The sequence below is a fragment of the Elephantulus edwardii genome, unplaced genomic scaffold (genome assembly GCF_000299155.1).
Source record: "Elephantulus edwardii isolate Elephantulus edwardi_28Jun2011 unplaced genomic scaffold, EleEdw1.0 scaffold00121, whole genome shotgun sequence".
NCBI classification, from domain to species: Eukaryota; Metazoa; Chordata; class Mammalia; order Macroscelidea; family Macroscelididae; genus Elephantulus; species Elephantulus edwardii.
In genome coordinates this window covers 3780551-3805751 of record NW_006399871.1, presented here as the reverse complement: position 1 = coordinate 3805751, position 25201 = coordinate 3780551, and the positions used below count along the sequence as shown (strand labels likewise).

The 25201-nt window shown below is 49.2% G+C and overlaps 1 protein-coding gene across 1 annotated transcript in view; it reads right to left on the bottom strand.

Annotated features, from left to right (window-relative positions):
• Positions 1 to 16718: 16718 nt before the first annotated feature.
• The window catches only part of CCDC12 (coiled-coil domain containing 12), a 51905-nt gene continuing 43422 nt past the window's right edge, over positions 16719 to 25201 (bottom strand). The window contains exons 3-7 of the mRNA XM_006892956.1: positions 19189 to 19268; positions 18260 to 18321; positions 18004 to 18038; positions 16893 to 16969; positions 16719 to 16801 (exon numbers count right to left, since the gene is read on the bottom strand). Coding sequence (XP_006893018.1) covers positions 16719 to 16801; positions 16893 to 16969; positions 18004 to 18038; positions 18260 to 18321; positions 19189 to 19268 — 337 coding nt within the window. The remainder of the gene's footprint in view (positions 16802 to 16892; positions 16970 to 18003; positions 18039 to 18259; positions 18322 to 19188; positions 19269 to 25201) is intronic.

Here is a 25201-nt window from a genome sequence, read left to right as displayed (position 1 = left end):
GCTGAGTCTCCCCCTCTTAGGTTTGATGTTACCAGGTTGGCCAGGACCCCACTACCCCAAATGAGGACTGGCCCTCCAGCCTGAGGACGTTTGCACCTAGGGCAGGCCCGAGCCTCCCTCTGTGGACTGTCTCTTCCCTCAGAGTGGATGTCCCAGCACAGGACAGGCCCATCCAGCTGGCCTCTCAGCCAGAACCAGGTCTCCTCACCCTACAGAGAGAGGCCCCTGGGCCTCGCCTGGACTGTCCAGGTGTTGGCAGAGGAAGTGGGAGCCCTGAGGGCCTGGCAGGTGGTCAGGACCCTGTTTGCCTTGAGCAGACACTGGAGCCAGGTGGTCACTTCTCCCTTCAAGGCCGCGTGGTCCAGCCAAGCCACAGGGAACACATAAACACTGGCCGAGCTGGCCCGCAGGTAGACAGGAAGGAGGGTACTGAGAGACCCCCAACTCCTCAGCTCCCCAGACACAATGACTGGGTACCTCATGGGTCACTCTAGACCCCAATCAGGCCAGTGAAGCATCCAGGTCCAACTCCCATGTGTCTTATGGACAGACCCTGAGCCTGGACTGGGGGGCGGACCTTTGAAGACCTCACTTGGTCAGACTGGGCCAGGTCTCCAGGGGAGGCCAGATGAGTCTGGAGGGTCTGATTCAGGGTGGGGGTCTAGAGGACTGGGGTCCATGTTCAGACAAGCACAATGGCTGTGCCTGGCCCACACTCACCTCAACCCCACACACTCAGAAAGGTGAGTCTTCTGGAAGTTCGAGAGGGACGTGACCTAGGCCTGGGGCTTTGAGGGGGCCTGGCTCTGCTCTGATGGCCTCAGGGGGTCCTGGCTCTTTCCTAGAGGAAGGTTATCTAATGGGGTCCTGTCCTTGCCCTGAAAATCAGAAGACACGCGTTCAGGCTGTGGGGACCCCATCAGTGGTGCCAGGGACGCGGGGCGAGGCTTGCTGTGAGGTTCTGACACACGGATTGGGTTGGGTCCAGCTTCTTGGGTCTAATGCCTCCTCATTCAGCTCCAGCAGGAGACCGCTCCCAGTCAAACCACGGCCAACCGAAACAGACAGGAGGACTGGTCCGGCCAGGCCAGGAGGGCCCCTGGGCCCTGACGCCCCATGTGTGCCTTGAGACCCTCGGTCAGCTGCCTGCCCTCTCTGAGCCTTAGCTTGTCCTCTGAGGTCAAAGCCCTACCCAGGTTTGGCCCGAGTGGGGCTCCTAGGCCGGGTTTCCACTGCCTCAAGGGAACTTGTCTCTCCCCTGAGCAAATGTGAGGTTCTTCATACCAGCGTTGGGACAACATTCCCAAGTGATGGGGCCCCTCCTTCTTCAATCCTGTCCATGCAGAGAATGGAGATCCAGAGTTCCTGGCAGGAAGAAGGGTGGCAGATGTGGATTCTGGGCAGATCCTCTTTGTGGCGCGTCTTGAGGCTTTAGACCCGGATTCCCAGCCTGGCCCTGGCCTTGGTATTTACCTTCTGTGAGGAAGGGGAGGGGCTTCTTTATATTCCCATATTAATTATGCAGGTGCTGCACAGGCTCCGCCCTACCGGGTCTTGGCAGTGGGTGGTGGGATGTTGGCACGAGTGGGAGGAGCATCTCAATTCTCCCTCAAAAGCTTCCTACTTGGAGATTGTCCAGGAGGAAGGATATCAAGCTTGGAAAGGTGGAGCATGTGTAGAAGATGAAGACCCTCAACAAGATGGACTTACGCAGTGACTGGAACAGTTGGCTTAAGTACACTGGAGCTGGAGAGGATGGCACAGGAGAGACGTTCAGATCCTTTGTCCACAGGGTTTCGATGGAGTTGTGGCCACATAACAACAGCCAATGACGGGCAAAGACAGAGCGCCTGGGAAGCTGGGCGTCTCCTGATGGGAAGTGCTGCAGACCTGGGGCCCCATGAGCTCCTGTTGGCTTTGCTTTCTGAGAAGATAGTGGGGGGGTCTAGCAGGAAGGCCAGAGGGACAGAAGTGGTGCTCAGGCACGGGAGGGTGGACTCCTGGCCCCGCCACACTCCCGTCTCAGCTCCTCAGTGTCTGTGACTCCCAAATTCTACCAGGGCCTGGCCCACGACACTTCCCGTGACTCCTCACCAGCCGCCATGCCATGTGCTCCGGTCCGCCCAGGACACTTGTCCCTTGTGGGTACCTTCTGCCCAGCACCCTCTTCCTGCTCCAGCACTTAGCAAAGGCAGGCTGGACCGCGACAACACCCAGGCCCCACACAGAGCCACCCAACAGGCTACCTGCCCCCAGCAAGCTCATTCACGGCAGCAGGACAGACGGTGTGCTGTGTGCCCCTTCGCGTGCCTGTGTCTTTACGTCCATGCATTTGTTTGCTTGTACTATTTGTGTTTGCAAATGCGCACATCTGCATACGTGTCTCAGTATGGCATTTCATGCCTATGTGTTTGTACGTTGGTTTATCTGCCAGTGTCTGTGGTTTGACCTGTGTGTGTGTGTGAGTGTGTGTGTGTGTGTGTGTGTGTGTTCTTCTGGCATCTCTGCGTGAGCCTGTCACCATGTCTGTTTGTGTTTGTATGTGTGCCTATGTATCTGTGTGTGGACACGAGGTCTGAGAATGCCGCCTGTGGGTGGAATTTGGCCCACAGACATGTTTGGTTTGGCCCTCGCAGTATTTTCAACATCTTGAGCCAACATTTAAAAAATCAGGATATTTCACATATAAAAAATTTAGCTTTCCAGCTTCTCTTAAAAATTCAGAAGCCCTGGCAGCGCTGGGCCTGCGTTCCCATGAGGCTCCTCTCCCCCAGAGCAGCCCAGGGGCCGCCTCAGACCTTCACTCTCCTCAGACTGGCTCATTGGTCTCGCCCACCTAGCCTGGAGGACGGCTACATTTCTGACCTGAGTGTGTGGTCACAACAGGGTGTGAGCCTGGCTGGTGGGAAGTGTGGGTATGAGAATATGTGCAGAGAAAGTGTGTGTGTGTGTGTGTGTGTGTGTGTGTGTGTGTGTGTGTGTCTGTGTGCGCGCGTGCATGTGTGATCTACGGGGTATGGTGTGCATATCTATGTCTGTACCGTGTGCGGCAAGTCTGTACAAATGTGTGGTATACAAATAATAAAATAATAATAAAAAAATTTTAAAAAAAAATGTGTGGTATACACGAGTGTGAATGAGTAAGATGATACACACGTGTACGTAGGTCGGGGGGTACAATGTGTTTATGCGTGCACTGCGTGAGGTCAGTCTTTGCCTTAAATGCTATACACACCTCAGTCGGTGTGACTATGTGTGTGTGTATGAGAGAAGTTGAGGGGTACACTTGTGCATGAACGCATTTGCGGGTGCATGAGGGTGCAGGGCCCTGCGGACTGTGTGGGCCACTGTGGTCCAGCGTGCTGTGCACAGGGGCCTCTTCTGGCCTTTGAGGGAGAATCGGGTTCTCAGCTTCTGGCTGCACCACCTTGTGGGATTTATTTCTGTCTCACTGCCCACCCAGAGGCCTGCGTAATGGGAACATTTAAAGGAAACCAGTGGATACATACGGAAAAGGCAGGCTGACCAGGAAATGGCCGAGACGCCCCTGCCCAGCCATGGCCACCAGAACCCCTTGAGGCCAGGCTGGTGATGGGTGTGAGGAAGTCATCCCCCGCCCCAGGACACAGGAGGCACCCCACCTGCTCGCCCACGGCCACTTCTGCCAGTGCAGCTCCACCTGGAGGCTGAGAACTCCCTCCGAGGCTGCCTGGACAGTCACTGCTGGGCACCTTGGGAACTTGATTCCAAGCAAGAGATGCTCAGGGCAGGCCCTGGGAGGACAGTCAGGCCTGATCATCAAGGGAGCCCATTTCCCTAGCCAGGCTGTAGGGACCCACACCCTGCAATGGGCCTGCACCCCCACAAGCCTCATGCACTTTGCAGGCTCCCCCACAATTTATGGCAGGGCGATAACCTTGCACTTTCCAGAATGCCTGGAAACTCGGCAGATCTGGCATGAGGAAGGCTGGGGGACAGCCATTCTCTCCAGGATCTGGCCCCCACTGCTCCGGGGTTCAGGTAGCCTAAACCCCACTCTCTGGGTTATATCAGATGGTCAATCGACCACTGAACAAATGGCACAGGCCCTGTGGCAAAGAAGGATGCTTCATCCCAGGCAAGGTTGGCTTTACAAGAGATCTGCTGGCGGCCTGGGAAACGCAGGCTGCAAACCAAGTTCCTTCAGGGAACCTTCTGCTGCCACCTAGTGGCCATGTGTGGACATGGTGATGTAGAGATTCTCGCCTTCTAGCTCTGCTAAGGAAGCTCTGGTCCCAAATCCCCTCTGCTGACCACACCTCACAGCAATGTTCAGCAAGGTCCTTTAGACTGGACGAGAGAAAGATCTCGACTCCAGGTACTGACCCGGAGACTGACTGAAGGGCCAGCTGTCCATTCCTGCCATAACACAGTGCCTGGAAGTGTGCCCCGCACATGCTTTCCCAGAATAAGTTAGATGCTCGGGACTTATTTCAAGTGAATGTCTGGATCTCCTAGCTCCTAGGCAGTCAATGTCCCAAGAGAGGCCACCAGAAGGTGAATGGGCATCTCACATGCCAGAGCCTTAAAGGACTTTACATTGGAGTGGAGTGCCCCATGCAAGGGAGGCAGGATTGAAACAGATTTGCCCAAACCTTCAAGCATTTAGCCAGTAAGACAATAGACAGCTTTCTCTTGTAACTTTAGGAGCTGTGTCTGTCCTTAACTCCTAAAACTAGGATTCCTTCTCCTTGTTCAAGGCCATGCACAAGCCCAGGTGCCTGCTCACCCCAAGGACTGTCTGTAATTCCCAGTACATCCTGCTGCCAGCTCTTGCTGCTTCTCTAACCGAGCCCAGGTTCTGTTCTATGCTGGGAGAAGGGGCATCCTGGTGTACAGAATGCCCCTGGCCTGACACTTCTCCTGAGCGGAAGTGCCTGGTGAGCTGGGCAGTGGTGACACGGCGGGGCTCCAGTTACAGAACTCAGCACTAACCCCTACTGGCCAGTCTCGTCAGCCTATGACGAAGCCGCTGCTGGGACTTCTGTTTATCCCTCCAGCAATGGCAGGATTCGACCAGCTTCCGCTAATCGCGACTGAACTCATCCCTTTTCAAAGATTGTGATCCAGATTCCAGACTGCTTGTGTCTTACTGTCTGCAACAGAAAGGCTCTCTCTCTTTTTATATGTATATTTTTTAGAAAGGCTCTCTTTTAAAAATAAAGTTTTCATTTACTAACATAGCTTATGTATAACTCTATGTATGAACAGTGCTCAGGCCCTTCATTGAGGCCCTCATAGGCTCACTATGAGTCTACAACGCGACAGCACCTAACAACAACAACAACAACAACAACATAGCTTATTAGTTTCTCTGCTCACCAATTCACATTTTAAGAAAGAATGTTTTCTTTTGAAATAATTAAATTCACAGGAAGTCAGAGACAGTACCCTTCATTCCGTCTCCTCCAGCGGCTGCATCTTCTATAACTACGATATTAAAGCAAAACAAGGAACTTGAAATTGGTGTATGTACAGTTAGTTCTATCGCAGGTGTAAATTCATATGACCATTACTACAATCAAAATATGCAACACTTTCAACACAAAATTCTCTCTTTATAGTCACTCTTTATACTCTTTTTTAAAGTATTTATTATTATTATTAATTTCAATGAACATCTACAGATATTTTGGAATTCCATTCATTCATTGATGCACTTTTCTCCCCACCCACTCACCCCCAGTTCGCTCCTCTCCTTGAAAAGCAAAAGAAAAACTCCTCCATTGGTACACAATCCCCCCCACCCCGCACATGTCACTCTTTATACTCTTAATAGTGAGTCTTTATAGTCACTCTATCAAGTTCTCTTTATTTAATTTCTTTTTATTTGTGTGTGTGTGTACCATCAAACTGGATCTGACTGGTACAGGAGGATAGTGCACCTCCTTCTACAGCAGAGGATCTAGTGGACTTGAACTGTGTACCTTTGGGATTGCAGTGCAGTTTCTTGCAACTCAGTATTTTATTTTCTTATTTTGTGTGTGTGTGTACCATCAAATCGGATCTGACTGGTACAGGAGGAGATTGCCCCGCCTTCTCCAGCAGAGCATCTGGTGGATTCGAACCACGTAACTATGGGATTGCAGTACAGTTTCTTGCCACTAGGCCACCAGAGCTCCCTAAAGTTCTCTCTTTATAGCCACAACTCACCTCTTCTCCATATTCATACTCAACCCTTGGCAACCACTAGTCTATTCTCCATTATTATAAGTTGCCATTTCTAGAATGTTCTAGAAATGGAACATACATACCGTGTGTGACCATTTTCTCCTACTCAGCATAATACCTTTGAGATCCATTCAACCTGTTGGGTATATTCATCAGTTGTTCCTTTTAATTCTTTAATATTCCATGCTAGGTATTCCACAGTTTGCTTAACCTTCTGAAAGGCAACATATTTTTGTCCAGTCTTCTTGGGAATGACAAAATAAAGTTGTATGATCCTCAGTGCACAGGGTTTTGTCTATACTTCAATCTTTGTTCTCTGGGATGAATGCCCGAGGTTAAATTTGTGTATGTTTTCTTAAGTAACTCTCAAACTGATCTTCAGGGTGGTACCATTTTACAGTCAATATAGAAGAGTCCTAGTCTCTGCATCCTTGTCAGCATAGGTATTATGAGGTTTTAGCTGTTCTACTAGCTAATTTGATAGTCTTAGCTGTTCTAATTGGACGCTCTGGTGGCAGGCCACAGGAAGTTGTATTGCTAACCCAAAGGCAGTTAAAATGCATCAGCTGCTCCTTGGGTGAAAGATAGGCAATCTCCGCACATACAATTTATAGTCTCAGAAAACCTGCTAGAACAAAGACCCATGTTTATTGTGGCTTTGTTCACAACAGCAAAGAGCTGGAAACAACCCAAGTGCCCATCAGCAAACAAATGGATAGAGAAGCTGTGGTATAGTCACACAAATGGAATACTACATTGCATTGAAAAACAAGGAACTCATGCAATATTATTCAAAATGGGTGACCCTGGAGGACATTATGCTGAGTGAAGTATCTGTCATAAAAGCACAGATATTGCATAGGGCCACTGTTATAAAATGGGACTGACATACGGTTTGAGGGAAGACAGAGAAGGAGGGGAGGAATGAGGTATATTGCATTGAAACAGATGAGGAGAGAACTGTTTAAAAGGAATATATGATTGGGTATTATTGTCATGACAGGAATCCCAAATGAAGGCTGCACAGGGGAGTGGACTTTGGGGGGAGGGACTGCATAACAGTGAAAGAGTTTTACTTTTCAAGGAGAAGAGTGAATTAGGGGGGAGGGGGTGGGCAGGGAGAAAAGTGCAATAGTGAATGAATGGAAACCCTAAGTCTCTGTAAACTTTCATTAAAATTATTTTTTTTTAAAAAAACAGTAATACCAAAAAAAGAAAAAGAAAACCTGCAGGAGGTTCCGCTGAGTCAGAGACTTGGAGGTTAGTGATCACCATTGCGGTCTTCAATTTGCATTTTTCTAATGGCTAGTCAAGTTGAACATGGTTACACGGGCTTATTTGCCTCTTCAGTTAAACACCTCATAACATCTTCTGCTCATTTTCTAGCTGGATTTTTTAATTGTTGAATTTTAAAAGGCCTCTGTACGTTCTTGGCACGAATCCTTTGTCATACTTACTTTCATCTATTCTGTCATGTGTTTCTATCTATTTTGCTTTCGGTCTTAGGTCTCAGGAAATTTCCCCTAAATCCTGCATTCTAAAGACTTTCTCCAGCATTTTCCTTTAAAGGTTTTTAGTTTCACATTTAAGTCTAGGATCATCTGAGCTCACTGTGATCTGAAGGAAGGATAAGGTCGACTTCTTTGCCTGTGGATGTTCAATTCCTCCAGCGTCATTTGCTAAGAAGACGGTTGTTCCTCCAGTGAATCGTCTTTGGTCAGTCGGCTCCGTTCAGCACCCTCGCTTACAGCTGAACAACTACCTGCTTCAACAGGCACGCCACCCAAGCAGATATATGCACACCCATGTTTATCGCGGCTTTGTTCACAATAGCAAAGAGCTGGAAACAACCTAAGTGCCCATCAACAAACAAATGGCTAGAGAAGCTGTGGTATATTCACACAATGGAATACTATGCAGCACTGAAAAACAAGGAACTCATGAACCATTATACAAAATGGTTGACCATGGAGGACATTATGCTGAATGAAATATCTTAGTCACAAAAAAGACAAATACAGCATAATATCACTGTTATAAAACGGGACTTGCATGGAGGTTGGGGGGAAACTAAGCAAAAGAAGGGATAACTAATGTACACGGCATTGAAACAGATGAGGGAGAGAACTGTATAAAAGGAATATATGATTTGGCATTTACTGGCATGACAAGAGTCCAGAATAAGAAAAATCTCTAAATAGAGAAAAAGCAAACTAGGGGGGATAGGGGAACAGGGTGGAAAATGTGAAACAATGAAAGAACAGAAATCCAAGTTCTCCATAAACTTACATTAAAACCTCAATTAAATAACAAGCACGTCCTTGTTACATCCCTGCCGGGCCTGACTGAGCTCCTGTTGGAGACAGTGAGGTTGGCATAGGATAGAGTAGGGTTTGGGGCTCTTGTACATAGGGTCATTATGAGTCGCAAGAGACTCAACTGCACATAACAACAATAGTATCTAGAAAAAAAATATGTAATCTGTCTAGAGAGCTCTGGTGGCATAGTGGTAAGAAGCTACACTGCAGTCCCAAAGGCTTGCTGTTCGAGGCCACCAGCTGCTCCATGGGAGAAAGATGGGGAATCTCCTCCTTTGTGATTATTAACTGCCTCAGAAAACCGGCCAAGAGAGTCAGCCACGGGTCAATTCCGACTCGACGGTACACAACAACTACAAGCTTTTTTTCTGGAAGAGATTGGGTAGGACGACTGTTCACTTTTTAAAAACTTGGCAGAGTTCTTCAGTGAAACCATCTGTTTGGAGATTTCTTTTTCAGAAGTTTAAAAATTATGAATAAAAGAAATAAAATCCTCTTCTGGAGACACACACACAGAAATGGTGAATCTGAGAGCTTTTAAACTCACAGAACTCCTCCAATTGTTTCACCTTGGGTGTGCTGTAGTAGTGTGTGTTTCTCAAGAAGTTGTCCTGGTTTGTCTTTTAATAATTTACTTTAGTCCCCTTTTGTCCTCTTCATGGGTACAGGATCTGTCATGCGATCCTTGGTTCATTCCTGATACATCTACCCTCCCACCACCACTTTTTAGAGGTTTGTCACTTGTATTGAACTATGTTTACCAGTTTCACTGCTGTTTTTAAATGCATCCTGTGGCAGGCACTGCTGGCCGTCTTCCCAGGATTCTTTCTACCCTTCTCCTTTCTCATGGGATTTCAATCTCTATTTAGATGGCAATGTGCTCACTTGTTATGTGTTTCAGAGTACAATTCGTAGTGACCCCAGGAACAAGGGGTCTGAACCCCGTCCTGTCCTGCGTCATCCTCATCATTTCTGATACACTCGAGCCCCTTGCTGCAGTCACTGCGTCAACCCCGCACTGAGAATCTACCTCCCACCAGCTCTCCATCTTTCCCAGTGTGATCTCTTTCCAAGGTTCAGCCCCTTCTACCAACACGTCCAAAGTATGTGAGACGAAGTTTCACCACACTTGCCTCTAAGGAGCACTCTGGCTGCACCTTCTCCCAGAAATACATCTGTTTATTCTTTTGGAAGTCTATGGGATATACCTTTATTCTTCATCTACCTGGGGAGCTCTGGTGACCGGCCAAGTGGTAAGAAGCTGCAGTTTGAACCTAAATGCATGCTGCTAGAACCCACCAGCTGCTCTGCTGGAGAAAGATAGGCCGTCTCGTCCTGTGTGATTTACTGCCTCTGAAAAACCCACTGGAGGGTCAGCAAGTTCACAATACACAACAACAATCTCTGCAGCTAAGGGAGGGCCAAGTGAAACAGAAAGCATAGGAGTAGACTGAGGTCAAGTCCTGGAGACTAGACAGTGTTGGCCTGTTCCCTCAGCTCTCCCTTCCTGCCTGGAAAGGGCACCATGATTTCAGGATGCTAGCTGGGGAGACAAGGAATTCACATCCCTGCCGGGAGCAAATGTAGCAACCTGGACTTGCTAACCCCAAAACAATAAACTCAATCCTTGTCCAAGGTCTTGTTTGTGGTGACAGCCAAACATAGTTCTGATTCCCACACGGCCTTATCCTCCTTCCCTGCCCACATCCTGCTTCTGCTGCAGAGCATCCTTCAGCCGTTTTTCCAGAATGATCAGTGTGTAGAAAACAGTGCTCAAAGTCTGAAAAATGTGTGTGCTCTCTCCACGTTTTATAACCAAGCAAACCGACATCTGTTTCCTCAGCATGAGGAAGGAGTATTTTCTGGTTATCTACTGTTGACAAAAAAAAAGGGGGGGGGCCTCTGGTGGCCTAGTCGGGAGTTGCACTGCCAACCCAAAGGCAGGTGTTTCAAATCCACCAGGTGCTCCATGGGAGAAAGATGGGCACGCCGCTATACAATTGACAGCCTCTGAAAACGTCGTAGAGGGTCAGCTATGAGTAAGTCTGAATCCACAGCTAGAAGAGGCTGTTGACAAAAAGTGAAACTCATTTCTTTGTAAGTAATCTTCTGTTGTTGTTTTTCTGTCCTCAATATTCTACTCTCAACCACAGTTGTGAAACCACAGATGTGGCTTTTTTTTTTTAACTCCACATTTGGTGACTTCAGATTGTAAATTCTGGAAATTTCTTTCTTTAAAAAGCTGTGTGGGTGTGTGTCAAGTTCAGCATATACACAAAAGTGTACGGAGAGAAATGTTTAGAGAGTAAAATAAATTCCTATCACTCGAGCCAAGAAAAAGAACATTATCAACACCACAGAGAGCCCTTGTGGGCCCCCCCCACAGCTGACTGTAAGCCTGATGTCGACCATCTGGTTTTTCAGCACCAACTTCATCACCCATTTGTGAATCCTTAGCAAATACACGATTATGACAAGGTCATACAAATGGCTTTCACCCTAGCTTTCCACTTGCTCCTTTCATGATCTGTCCACATCCCTGCTATGTTCTCTACTGTGAAACGACAACCAGTCCTACTTTGGACGTCTTCATGCGTGCACACGTGCTATTCCAAGCAACAAACATTCCCTTCTCTGCAGCCTGGTGTGTACGTGCACTAGGCGCTCTAGGAGACTTAAGAGAGGAACCGCAGGGTCACAGGGGGCGAGCGGGCTCTGCTTTCCCAAACCATCTGCACCAGTTCCTGCTCCCACGCTCAGCGGGCGACCAGGGCTCGGCCCACAGCATGCAGTGTGACCACAGCAGGGCCTCAGAGTCTCCCTTGTCTGACATTACCCGGCACCCCAGCTTTCATTCGCTGTCTGTGACTGCTTTCAGTCTGTCTGGGTTGTTTCTCTTTTAAACAGCATCAAACTGAGTTTGTTTAAAAACAAACACAAAAACACCAGTCCAGTACACTAATTATAATTACTGACAAATTTAGGTTACTGGTCCCACTTTTTCTCTTTATTTCTTTAGGGTGAGTATTCATTCCTCACTTCTTTCCCTGCCCACGCCCCTGCCCCTCAGGGCGCTTAGATAGTTTGGAAGGTGCACACTGTTTCTCTTTTAGGGATGGATACCTTAGCCACGTCAGCCTGCCTGAATGCCAGAATATGAATCAGGGCCTTGTCCCTTTCCCTGACGTAGTGTCTTAAAAATGCCACTGCCTGTGCAATAATGAATGACTGGAAATCCTAACTCTCTGTAAACTTTCATTAAAATTAATCAATTAAAAAAAAAGCCACTGCCATTGATTTGTTTCCATCTCCTGGAGACCCTCTATCAGGTCTCTAAGGGTGTTGTTAAATGCCAACCTTTGGGTCAGCACTCCAACCTGTAACACGGGCTTCACTGCTGTTGGTAGGTACCATCCGGTCGGCTACAGCTCAGAGACCCTCTGAACCATGCCCACCTTGCTGTTAGGTGCCATCGAGCCGACTTCGATTCCCAGCGACCCTATGGGCAGATCTGAACCTTGGCCGAGGCTGCGTCATCCTCACGTCATCCGAGAGAATTCCAGTCACCTCCCATTCCCTCTGGATTTATATATTAAAGTGCCCCTTGCTTTGCTTTGTCTTCACAGGACATTTATTCTATATGCTTAATGCCTATTCAAAAATGACACATTTTTCTTTTTTTTAAAAAAAGAGCGCTTGTTAATTCCATTTTGTAAAAAAGCTTTATTGATCCATTCAAAGTGTGCAATTCACTGGTGTTAAGTATAACCACAGATTGATGTAATTATGTCTGCATTTTAAAAGGCTTTTAGGACTCAGACTGGAACTTCTTTTAGAAAGACAATTGTCACGGCAAAGCCCCTGGTTGTATTCATCTAAAAAGATCTTGCATTTGAAAGCTACTTTCTAAAAAAAAAAAAGAAAGCTACTTTCTCTGGTACAGAATCCTAAATTGACAGGTTTACACACACACACACACAAACGGCAGGTACCATTCCAGTAAGAATGGCTTCATTTGAGATGTCCTGCAGCTCAATTACTGCCCCCTGAAAGGTGGTGCCTTTTCCAATTTTACTGTTCGTGTCCTCTAACTTTATAACAATGTGTTTAGGGTAAGTGGTAGACTTAAACATGCTCACACATTCTTGGACAGTCCTTCCATCCAAAGACAGAACTTAATTCTTCTTTGAATGGGGTTTGGACATGGTGACTTGCCTCTAACAAACAGAATGTGGGTGAGAACGTCCTTCCAGGACCAGGTCACAAAAGGGCTCAGAGGCACCCTCCTTCCTGGCTTTTTCACTGTGGGCAAAGCCAGCCACCATGCTGGGAGAACATTCAAGTAAACCTACGTTGTGTTGTTGGGGGCCGTCACGTCGAATTGACTCATAGCTGACTCTCCAGTGGGTTTTCAGAGGCAGTAAATCCCATGGGAGGAGACCGACTGCTCATCCTTTTCCTGTCGAGCAGCTGGTGGATTCAAACTATGTGCCTTTGAGATTGCAGCACAGTTTCTTACCACTAGGCCACCAGAGTTCCCTAAGTAAGCCTATGTTGTTGTGTGCGGCTGAGACGGAACCGACCCATAGCTGACCCTTTGGCAGGTTTTGAGGCTGTAAATTACACGTAAATTACAGAAGACTGCCCATCCTTCTCCCGTGGAGCAGCTGGTGGATTTGAACCACGTGCCTTCAGGATTGCAGTGCAGCTTCTTGTCACTAAGCCACCAGTGCTCCCCTAAGTAAGGCTGAGAAGTTCATCCATCAAGGAAGAGAGGCTTCCATGCCCCGCTGAGTTTTTAGGTGAGGCAGCCCAGATGACATCCTGACCGTGGGGCTAAGTGCCTCAATGCTTGACCCAAAGAAATGGAGATAATGAGTATCTATTGTTTAAAATCAATGAGTTTTATAATATAGAAATGATTAGTACAAGTTATGATCTTTTTGTTGCTTTGTGTATCTGGTAAATGTCTCCGTAAGCTGCTCATTTTTCTAGAACTTTGTTGGTGGGACATCTTTGAGGACTGGGAAGAATGCAGGTTTAATCCAAGGTGATCTGCATTTGTTTCTCTCAGTTATCTACATTTTTGGCACGAGAAAGTAGAAGGGGAAAAATCTGGCTTGAGATTTTTAATGTGTAAATTCACAGGTGAGTTGACTTGTGCATACAATATCTCCACAGAGACCACCCCTTGACTCCAAGTGGCAAGGTCCAATATTCCTCTGGGAATGCTCCGAGAGCAGTTTCTTATTAGTTGACAAGGAAGCAGCCCCTTGGGGGTCCCAGCTTTACAAAGGCCTCTCCAATGAGACCCACACTGTGCAGAGATCTTGGGTTGCCATCAAGGACCCCAAACCCAATGCTCAAGTTTTCCCAGTCTGTCAAATATTCTAAAGCCAAAAGCTAGGACTTGGCCTGCTTCTACCTCTCTTAACTTTATGCCCAAGTCCTCCTTCCTTCCTCACTAGCTCACAGATGCACTAACATGTTTCTGGTGTTATTTAGCTGTACGCAAAAGGGAGGCTCAGTTCAAGGACATAATTTACCATGAGTCATTTTACCATCCGTCATTCCTTCATATACATCATCTCTGGCCTTTTTCCCCTCAAGCTCCTATCAGCTTTATGTCACAGTTCTCAATCTACACTGCCCGCTCCCCACCAGACACCTTCAACTTCCACTTTATTAATTACATCCAACTTCAGCTTTAACTTCCAATTTATTAATTCCATCATTGGCTTTTTAAAGACACTGGATTTCCTCATGTGCTCTGTATTTTTTTTTTAAAATACTGGCTTATTTACAAAGTTCATATACATTGTTTTTCACACCAGATCTTTCCCATTTCCTTCACACACATCCCATCAAATTGTGTGACCCTATGATTAAACCCCTGCCTGCCCATCTTTCTCTTGCTGATCCTCCCCTTCCTCCCTTGGATCCTCATACTCATTCTATGGTTTTATACAGTATTTGTCCTTACAGGACTGAGTTAGTTCCCTTAATACTCTCCAGGCCTTCCCAAGTTAGGTAGTAATTTACAAAATCATTGCTCCTACATGCTGCATAGTATTCCATCATTTGAATGTACTGTAATTTCTCAATCCATTCAATTGTGGTTTGATATTTGGGCTGTTTCCATGTTCTCAGGACATGGAATAACATGCGAATAACACTGCTATGAACATTGATGTACAAGTCTCGATTTGTGCCTCAATTCTCTTTCTTTCAGAGTATATTTCAAGCAGTGGAATAGCTGGGTCATATGGAATTTCTACGTTCAGCTTTTGGAGAAAGCACCAAACTGCCTTCCAAAGTGGTTATATCATTTTACAATCCCACCAACAATGTGTAAGAGTTCTTATCTCACCACATCCTCTCCAACATTTATAACCTGCTGCCATGTTAAACTTTGCCACTGCTACTGGAGTGAGATGGTATCCGACTGTGGTTTTGATTTGCATCTCTCTTATTGCTAGTGATTTTGGTGATCCACAATTTATGTTTGAGAGCCCTTCATCAGTGCTAGTTTTCTGGTTTTCTCTCTACCTACAGGAAAGTACCCAGGTTGTAAGTTCAAATGCAGATCTTTCATGAGCCCTCTGGGGGACTAAGCCTACTCTAGTCCAGGACCAGCGCTAAATGGGAACCCAGCAAGTGCTTCCTTTATCACAGGCAAAGCATCCTGTTTCCAGTCACAGGTACAGACCACCCAACTGCGCAGACGCAGCCTGCTGTGTATGTGAGCATGTTTGGTCCTTGTTCTGTGAAGAAGTTAAGAGTCCTGGCTTTGTCTGACAGCTCACTGAGGACCACTGCAGTCCTCAGTTACAGCTACAAGTTTCAGCTGCTGGCTAGTCTCTGTACACACACTCATTCCACCTCCCTGACCCAGGTCCTCAGCACTATCCAGGAGAGCTAGGTCACTGTGTGTGTGCATGGACCACCGCACAGAGGGAAGGACACACGAGATGACAGCTCAGGCATCCCTCTGCTCCATAAACCCCTTTTCACACCTTCAACAGCCCAGACGACCAGCTCACCCCATCTCTGGACTCTGTGGAATAGGATGTTCCAGTCTGTGCCACAAGGCCCGACACACTTTACTGTTACAGCTGGACCCAACCAGTGGGGAAAACTGTGGAAATGAGCATTTCATACAGAGGCTCTGTGTATACAGGCATGGGGAAAGTGAAGGAATGACATGGGAAAGTGGTTCAATGGGAAATACTGAATGAAGCATGGAAATCAGCATGGAAACAAACCATCCTGAGACCAAATGTTGACTGGTGACGGGCACCTGCAGTCAGAGAGGGTGTCAGCTGCCCTGGAGGGTCTATTCCACAAGGAGGCTACTAGGTCCAGAGACAAAACCCTGGGGATCCAGAACAAATATTTAAAACCCACACGAAGCCCAAACGTGTTACCCTTCCCTGTCCAGGTCTCAGGGAATCCAGTTTGCCTGGAGGAAGGGCTGGATGGGGTGCAGCAGGGTGGGAAAGGGATGGTGTGGCTGGCCTCATACTAGAGCAGCCTAGAGTTGAGGTGTGCCAGGGCACAGAGTACCCCCTTATCCAGGCCCATTCTCTCCCTCTGTCTCACTGAGGGGCTCCACAGTGGAAGAGTAGGAGAATCTCCAGGCTGTGCCCCTCAGACCACTGCAAGGCCTAGGCCTTAGGGAGGTTTTAAGAGAATTCTCTCACTCTGTCTCAGTTACCCAAGGTTACTGAGGTCACCAGTGCTGACCACAGAGTGGCCAAACCTGGTCCTCTTCACTCCTGCAGGCTCCACAGGCCCAGCCCAACACAGGGCTCATTCACATGAAGCACTACTTCTGCCTTATCTCAAGACGCATTCCCAGGACCCAGGAGAAACCCAGGTTTCTGCTATACACAGAGGTTTACTATTTCCAAATAGAAAATCCTTTAAACACATACATACGTGTATATACACAGCACACCCAGGATCAGTGCTGGTCCCACCCCTGCTCCGAGGGTGAAGAGTGGTAGAGACCACCTGAGAGGCACGCAGCCAACCTCGCTCCACAGGAGCCGTTTCAGACCTGAGGATGCGGGGAGTCTCTGCTCTGAAGCCAAAGTAGAGGTGATGGCAAGACCAGCCCCACCCTCATCCAAGACCGCCACCTTGGGCAAAGCAGGTCTGACAGGAAAGTGGGGTGGAGGGCACACCTCAGTCAGAGTCACAGGCTTCCTGTTCAGCCGTGGCGTTCACTGCAGAGGCCAGGCTGTCCTCCTGGCCTTTCAGTCTCTCACCTGAGAAATAACGGCAGGAGGTGTGAGCAGTTCTGTGCTCGCCCACCACGCCCCACTGGCAGGGACCCGCCTCACCCAGCCCTGTACTCACGGATCAGCTCAGCGATGGCCCTCTGCGTCCGCTTTTCCAGCTTCTCCAACTTCTTGGCCACATCTCTCTTGAGGTCCCTGGAGCAAGGAGGTGGGAGAGCAGATGCTAAAGGCCAGCCTGATGTGGCTTGGCTCTGTCCCCACCTACACTAGGGATTAGGAAGCACATCGGTTGGTCCAAGGGAGTCTCCTGGAGAACAGATGGGTCCTCTCTCCTGGTCTACACTCAGTATCCTCTCCTCTCACAGGTCAGGGGGCTGGCACTTAACACAAGGACTGAGCTCTGGGAATCGTCTTGTCTGGTCCCCTCAGTGACCATCAAAGGGACTTTTCTTAGACCACTGTGGGTTCCGCTCGACCTGTGGCCTCACGTGTGCTTCTGCCACTGCAGACTTCCAGAAGTGCCCACGGGCATCGTGTGCTATCTCAGGCTCTGGATTTGTTAGGACACACGACTTGTGCTTTGGATTCATCAAATTAAAATGCTCTCAGTTGGCACAGTAGTCAACAGGCTTCTCACAGTGGCAGGCCTGAGGGATCTGATCCCTTCCTCTGATCCATGGTGGAATTAAAAAAAAATAAGTTAAGAGCCTCCTCGCTCACACACCTATTTCACCTTCTTTGTAAGCTCAGCCAGGAACATAGGAGGAGGACGAGCACCCCATTTCAAAGATGAGGAAATCAGGGCCAGAGGGGAACAGGCGGAATAGGGACAGAAACCCATGTGGGCCCTTCCCACCAATCTGCCGCCACCCTGGGCATCTTTCAGGGCAAAGGAAAGGTCCAGCCTTGCTGTAATGGGGCTTTGTGGGGCAGGGCAGGCCCCAACTCTTCCAAAAGGGCTTCTTGAGGGAGGGTGCTGTTTCTCATGTCTAACCCCTTTCCTCACGGTCAGCCCCCTCTGGCCTTTCAGGTCTCGAACAAATGTCATCCCTCATCACTCTGCTCTCATCCCTCTATTTGTGTCCTTCTCAGAACTAATTTCAGAAAGCAATTACTTTATGCTGCTGAACATCTATGGTGCTGGTCTCCCCCCGTGAAGGGCATGTGATGCCCATGCCTGGCACCATGAAGCCCTCTGTCTGTACCATGACTGTGTGGGAAACACTCACCAATCAGGCTTCCTGGGAGCGAGGTTGGCCAGGTCCTGGGGAAGAGGGAGACACATGTCAGGGACACAGGGGCTTGGCCCCAGGGTGCTTGGGAAGACAGGGAACAGAGGTGAAAAAATAAGGAGGAGGAGAGGAAGTCACGAAGTAGGATAGGAACAAAGAAATGGAGAGAAGGGAGGTGCACCAAAGAGCAGTTGGGGAAGGGAAAAGGACTCGAGGAGCAGAGAGGGGAACGGGGCGGCCCCTGGCCACTCACCACTTCCTCAATGACCGGCTCTGGCTTGGCGGCCTCCAGCTGCTCCTTCACCTTCTCTTCCACTAGAGGGGGCAAGACAACAACGGAGGGTTTTCAGAAAGCAGCATACATGCCACAGGCCGACAGGGGCCACGAGGGAGCAGAGGCGCAGGCAGGGGCCTTGGCCTTTGCCTCTATCTCTCCTCTCCGCCCAACACTTGAGGCAGATCACCTGGGAAGCGCCTGGATCTCCGGAGAGGAGGAGGTGAGAACACAGACCAGGAGGTGGCCGCATGGGGAAAGCTCCCTTCTCCCACGGTGAATGTGTTCATTCGTCTATTACGTACACAACTAAAAGTGAAGACTGAAGACTCTCAGGACTGGGCTCCGCGTGACTGAGATGCTTCCTGGCGTTGGGTACGGACGGCTGTGGACAGGCCGAGAGCTGGCCCGATGCTCCTGGGCCATTCCACACCAACATGCGACGGCGCTGCCCCTCAGGCCGGCCTGGATGCTGCCTCCTCACCCTACGGCCGGACTGCCTCCCTTATTACGGGTACTGCCAAGCCTGGGTCCAACCTGCTTGTTCACTATTATGGGGGCCTCCCTGCTCAACCCTGGGGGCTTTCTCCTTCTGATCTACCCAGAGCTCACAGGACCCATCACCCTGCCCTACTTCCTGAGGGCTCCAGGGCCCCATCAACTTCTCAGCCTGGACGGGCCGTCTGAGGGGTACAGTGTCCCCCAGGACCCACATGCGCCTCTGTACGGCCACACACTCAGGCCTGAGCACAGCAGAATGGGCCTGTCAGGTCTCCTCATGCATCTGCTGTAAGGTGCTCAAAGAGGGTTTCTTATAGGCTCAACTTCTGGCCCCAGTACTGTGCGTTATTAATCTCTACTTGTCGTGCACGCACCGATGATGCCACAGGGAAGTGGCGGTCACTTACCTGCAACTGGCTTGGCCTGGGGCACCCTCCTCCTCTTCAGGTCCTCATCCTCCGGGACATAGTTCCGCAGCCTGAGTTCCCTACGAGAGCACAGAACAGGTGGAGACGAAGTCAGACCATGTGCAGGAGCAGCAGCTCATCCGCCTCAGACACCTGCACGTCCAAGTGTGATTAATGCACGCGAGCTGGTTACTTCCGACTCTTGTCAGGTTTCTCCACAGAAGGTGAGGGAAAGGATGGAACCGAAGCCGAGTCAGGCCTGCCCTCTGGACCTCAGCCTTCTCAGCTGGGCTGGCTACTTTCCAAAATCCCTGTGCGCTGATGAACTGTGTTTCTCTCTAATGCACAGGCTGTCTCCCCACTTGACAACCAAGAAAACCGAGGGTCAGAGGGACAGCACCACTTTCCCAGGTCACAGAGCAGTGGCTTCCAGGGTCTGACTCCAGGCCAGGCCTGAGCTGAGTCACTCCTAAAGAGAAAGGTAGGGATCTTGCCCTAGTTCCCAAATGTTCAGTGTCTCTGCATCCTGGGGCCACTGCCGGTGTGAGATGGGGAGCAAGGAAGAGTGACATGCAGACCAGGCAAGCAAAGTCCCCGGGGCTTTCCAGGGGGCACAGCTGCCCAGAGCTGGTGGGGATGTGGAAGGACCCAGAAGGAGGTGACATCTGGAACTGAGGCCAGAAAGGGCAGGGTCACGGCACAAAGCAAGCACGGAACTGATCCACAGGACTCTGGAACTTCTGGGAGCAGCAGGTTAGGGGCTGCGAGGGCTGGTGGGAGGGAACGCCAACGCTGAGAAAGTTTCAAGTCACTTCGTGTGAGAACTTCACAGCCTCTCCTCCTGCAAGAGGTCCTTAAAATGCTATCAGGGCCAAGTTCATGACTTCCAGGAAGGGGAGGAGCCACAGGGGGCCAGAGGCCACATTTCTGTTTTCTTCTCATCTGGCTCCATTGAGAGATCCTGGGGGGGGCCTGTGTGCTTCGTCACAATGACCCCCAGTTAAGAAGTCAGCTGTAAAACAAGAGAGTTTTCTGGATATTTCCAAAGTTATAAATGTAAGAATCTCCACACACAAAGTGTGCCCACAGGAGAAGCCTAATTAACCCTACAGGTGACAAGGAAAAGTCCTTGGAGCCTTCTGGGCTACTTAAAGGCCACCAGGTTAAGACAGACACTGGGACGGACCAGCACGCCGTGAGTGAGGCAGGGCTCTGTGAGCCAACCAGGTCAGACCTGACGGGGGTCTTCCTGCCCCTCTCTGCTTCCACTTTTAAACCCTGTCAAAGCCCACTGACTCCTCCGAAGTCCCCAGTATCCACAGTAGGAAACAGTTTCACAAGAGGAAGGCTTACACAGTGAGAGGTTCTGTAACCTCACAGGGCTTCCCTCTGCACTGGGCACACACTTCCTACTCCCCCAGACCCTGGAAGGTGAGTTTTTTCAGAAGTGAGGCAGCTGGAGTCTGTGGTCACACAGCCACCAAGTGCCAGTGCTCTGAACACAGGGCTTTCTGATGCCAAATCCACTCCCTCATTCACCAACCCCAGCTGACTCCAGCCCTGGTTCACATGTACCTCCTTCCCTTCCTGCCAGGGCCCCTGAGGCTGAGACCCGTTGTGACCCGGGCAGCACAGCTCTCCTGTGTGTGGAAGCCCATAGTACACGGCAGAGTCTGCTACCCTGCAGGGCAAGGACAGATGCCCCTTGGCCATAATGCCCTCGGGCCTGGTGGTTAACTGTCAGGTCACTGAGCACAGGAAGGGAAAGTGGAGCATAAAGGGGTGCGTGGATTTTCATTCACAATAGGGCGGGGAGAAAAGAGGAAGAGAAACTGGGTGTGGGAAGGGCACCAACCACGAGGATTAAGTGAAAAATGCCAAACAAAACTGTCCCTCTCAGAAACCAGCTCCAAGTTTGATATGAGAAATAGGTGGGAGAGGAGAGCCTGGGGGGACCTACACCCAGAACACACAGCAGTAAGTCCCCAGCCCCACCCCACTGCCCAGAGCTTCAGGAGACCCGCTGACTGGGGAGAACACAGCAGGGAGAGAGCCAGCGGCTACAGGAAGAGAAGAGGGGCAGGGCTGGTGGGCTGGCCTCACTGACTCCCTCACAGCCCGGCCACCCACTGACCCTCACTCCACCACAGCGCACAGTCAAGAACACCTGGGACTGCCCCACTCCGTGCCTCAGTTTCCACATCTGTAACAAGAAAGCTGTGCTAGACAGATCCAGCCCTACCGACCCGGGCTTAAGACCTCCCCTGAATCTTAGAATTCCACTCAGACTTCTACTCAGGGAGCTCTGAAGGCCTGGTGGGTGAGCAACTGCACTGCCAACCCAAAGGCAGATGGTTCAAAACTACCAACTGCTGCCCTGCCAACCCAGAGATGGTTCAAATCCACCCGCTGCTCTGAGGGAGAAAGATGGGCAGTCTCCTCCAGTGTGATTTACAGCCTCTGAAAACCCACCGGAGGGTCAGCTATGAAGTCAGTTCTGACTCGATGGCAATGAGCTGAGTCCACCCCAATTAACTGCCCACCACTCCCACCACCACCCGTCACCAAAGCACAGTCAAGTTTTTAACATATTTTAAAGTATTAACTGCCCTTGGAGACGTACCAACCTAACAAGGACCAGACAGGTGGTATGTGACATGACGTGTCACATGGCAGGCTACTGAACTCACCACAGGAGTACAACGGACAGTCTTCCCATACAGATCTACAGGCCTGGGAAACACGACAGAGGGCCACTGTGTGGCACACTCGCTCTGACGGGGCGATCAGGGAGACAAGCTGTGCAATGCGCCGAGCCTGACATTTAGCCCCTTTTCGTCCTAAAGGCATCTGTCTATTTGAGAAGCTATGACTGAAAGGACACAGAGAGTGAATGAAAGTTTTGGCAATCCTGAATCTTGTGGACACTATTCTGTGCTGGAGAGACAAAAGTTAGTAATCAATACAAAAACCAGGGGCTAGACACCCGCTCGGCTTTCTGTTGTGACACCCCCACGCCCTTCCTATCCTAAGAGTAGGAGTGACCTTGAGTGGTCAGGGTCAGTGACTGATACGCCCTGTGGCAGACAGGGCAATATAAACAGGCACTGTTGGTGACAAAGTGCTTTTTCATCAGTCCTGAAAAGACAGGTCGAGGCAGAGAGCCATAGATTAAAGACACACTGAATGTCAAGTAGAATAAGTTAAAATGAAAACATTCCTAGGCAAAACATAGTCACAATGCTAAAAACTAAAGACCAAGAGAAAAATTGTAAATCTGATAATGACATATGTCTTTCAAAGGAGAAACGGAACTGAGGGGCTGACAGAAACGAAGGCAGCCAACTGGTAAGGTCTAACTTCTGAGAGGACAAGGAAAAAGAAAATATAAAACCACCTTCAAATCAAAGACTTTGCAGATAAACGAAAGCTGGAGAATTTGCTGCCAGCAGATCTGTGCCTCAAGAGATGCTGGAGGGAGTACTTCAGGCTGAAGAAAATGCTATCAGATTGAAGATATGACAGGAGAGAAAGAAGATCATGGGCGGATGTGTGGAACAATCCAAGTGAATTCTGACTGTATAAAATAATGCCTGTGGGACTGAAATGACAGCAGCAACAGCGCGAAAGGAAACAGCAAAAGACACTCTGAGATCCTAGAGCTGCACGAGAAATAGTAGCAGCACCAACTCCTACTCAACTTCCAGTGCAGGAAGCCTGCTGTTGGTTGGTGGGCACTGCGAAGCCAGCTCCCACGCCCAACGACCCCAAGCACAGCAGGATGAAAACCCTGCCCAATCTCGTTCCATCCTCACAATCTCTGCTGTGCCCGACCCCACTGTTGCAGCCACTGCGTTGATCCACCTCCCTGAGGGTCTTTCTCTCCTTCGCTGACCCTCCACTTTTCTAAGCAATATGTCCTTTGCCAGGGTCCAGCCCCTCCTGACAACATGCCCAAAGTTATGTGCAAAGTCTATCTCCTCTTCATGAGGGTGGTCTAGGAAGTCAGAGACCCCTAATCTTCCATCAGGATGATCTGGACCCAAATCCTAGCTCTTGCCCCATGGGTAGGGCCATGGATTTCACTGGTTTCGATGTGTCTCTGGAGCGCCTCGCTCTCCCAGGCTGTAGGGAGAGAACACAGGTTGTGGAAATCAACACTGAAAAGCTGCAGAGTGCCCTGCAGGTGGCTGAGGCTGAAGCTCTGAAGGGGGCAACTTTCCCATTCTCCATCGTTGTGAATCCCCATAACTCCCCTCCAGATCCTGAGAGTCGCACCAGCTGGGATAGGAACATGGGGGATCCCACAGTTCAAGACAGAGCAGACAATTCTCCAGAGGCCACAGAGAGTGACTCGGTATGTGTAGCTAAGAACAAGAAGCCACATCTACCAAAGTCCCTCAAAATGCCTCTCAGTGTAGCTGGGTACCAAATGGGTAGGACAAGGTCCTTCTGTGGTTTTCCCAGGATAAAGATGACTCCCTGTTTCTGCATATCACACACCAAGTGGCATGACAGATCGAACACAACATCAGTTGAAGTCCAGCCAGAGAAAAACATTCCTCCTCTCTCCCTGCCTGCTTCTCCATTCTGTTCTTAGCCCCAGGAGGTTTGCATCAGTTACCAATGACTCCTGGTATCTGGACCAACTAGGAGTCCAGCTTCTTGTCTAACTCAGTTCTCCAGGGTTTCCTGCTCAGACTTGATATAAAACTGACTTAGCCTGAAACCTCTAGATAGGCAAGGAGAAGACACACGCCATGGGCCCTCCCACTGCCTAAGGCAGTGCCTAGGAAGTGGGCCACAAGGACAGGACAATCCCCAGCTTTCAAGGAGCTGAAGACAGTGGATGTGGGAAAAGAGCCAGGCCGAAGGCCTTTGGCCAGCTCTCCTTTGTTCTAAGGCTGAATAATGAATGCTGACCCCACATTTCCATGAGTCCAGAGCCATCGCATCGAATTCCACAGCTTCTGACACCAACTGTAAAAAGAGCAAGGGCCACATGGGAAGTACCATTTCAGACCTTTACCAACCTCACGGGAAAACTGTCCCTACTCACAGCATCAATAACGTAGAACCAGTTTCCATGAGGTCAGATGTGTTCCCCATACTCCCATGCCTCCTCCTACTCATCTTAACACCCATCTTACTGCTTAGCTGGATCCAAGATCTGATGTGATAGCTCACAGAACACATAGATCCATTTTAGGGGAGTGAAAAGGTTATAATTCAGAATAACAAAATACAGTCAAAGAAAAAAAAAAAGAATCCCAAGCCATGTGCTAGATGCTCTGTCTGCCTAGCTCTCTAATGCACAGCAAGTAACTGAGAAGACCATGGCCTGGATCAGGTGTTCCTTAGTCTGTAGACTGACATCATTGCTCTTTGGTACTCTGGAGAGGTCCCTGACAGGAGACTTCTCCAATGCAATTAATTCATCTTTTGATTTCCTGACTGCTAGTATCAAGGGCATTGACTGTGGAGCTGAGCAAGCTAAAATTGTTTACAATCTCAGTCTCTTCTCCCTCCATCATGGTGCTGCCAACTGGCCCAGTGGTGAGAATCTTTGTCTTCTTCATGTTAAAAGTCAATCCATATTGAAGACCACAGTCCTTGATCTTCTGCAGCAAACGCTTTTGGTCCTCCTCAGTTTCTGCAAGCAAGGTTGTATCATCTGCACAATGCCAACTGTTGATGAGTCTTCTTCCAATCCTGATGCCACAATTCTCCTCATAAAGTCCAGCCTCTCGAATGAAGATTAATCAAACCAAGGAAAATGTAAAACAGAATTTAAAAGTCTCATGGACTCTTAGACTTTCTGGATGTCCAGAGAGGCTGGACGAACCACTGAAACTACTGCCCTGAAATAACCTTTACACTAAACCCAAAATTTAAAATATCATTATAAACATGTACCCAAATACAGACCAGTACAGACTGAAATCAACAACTCTGATCACAGAGGGCTTTCCTTTTAAAACTATTATAAAAGCAGTTTAACACAACATTTACC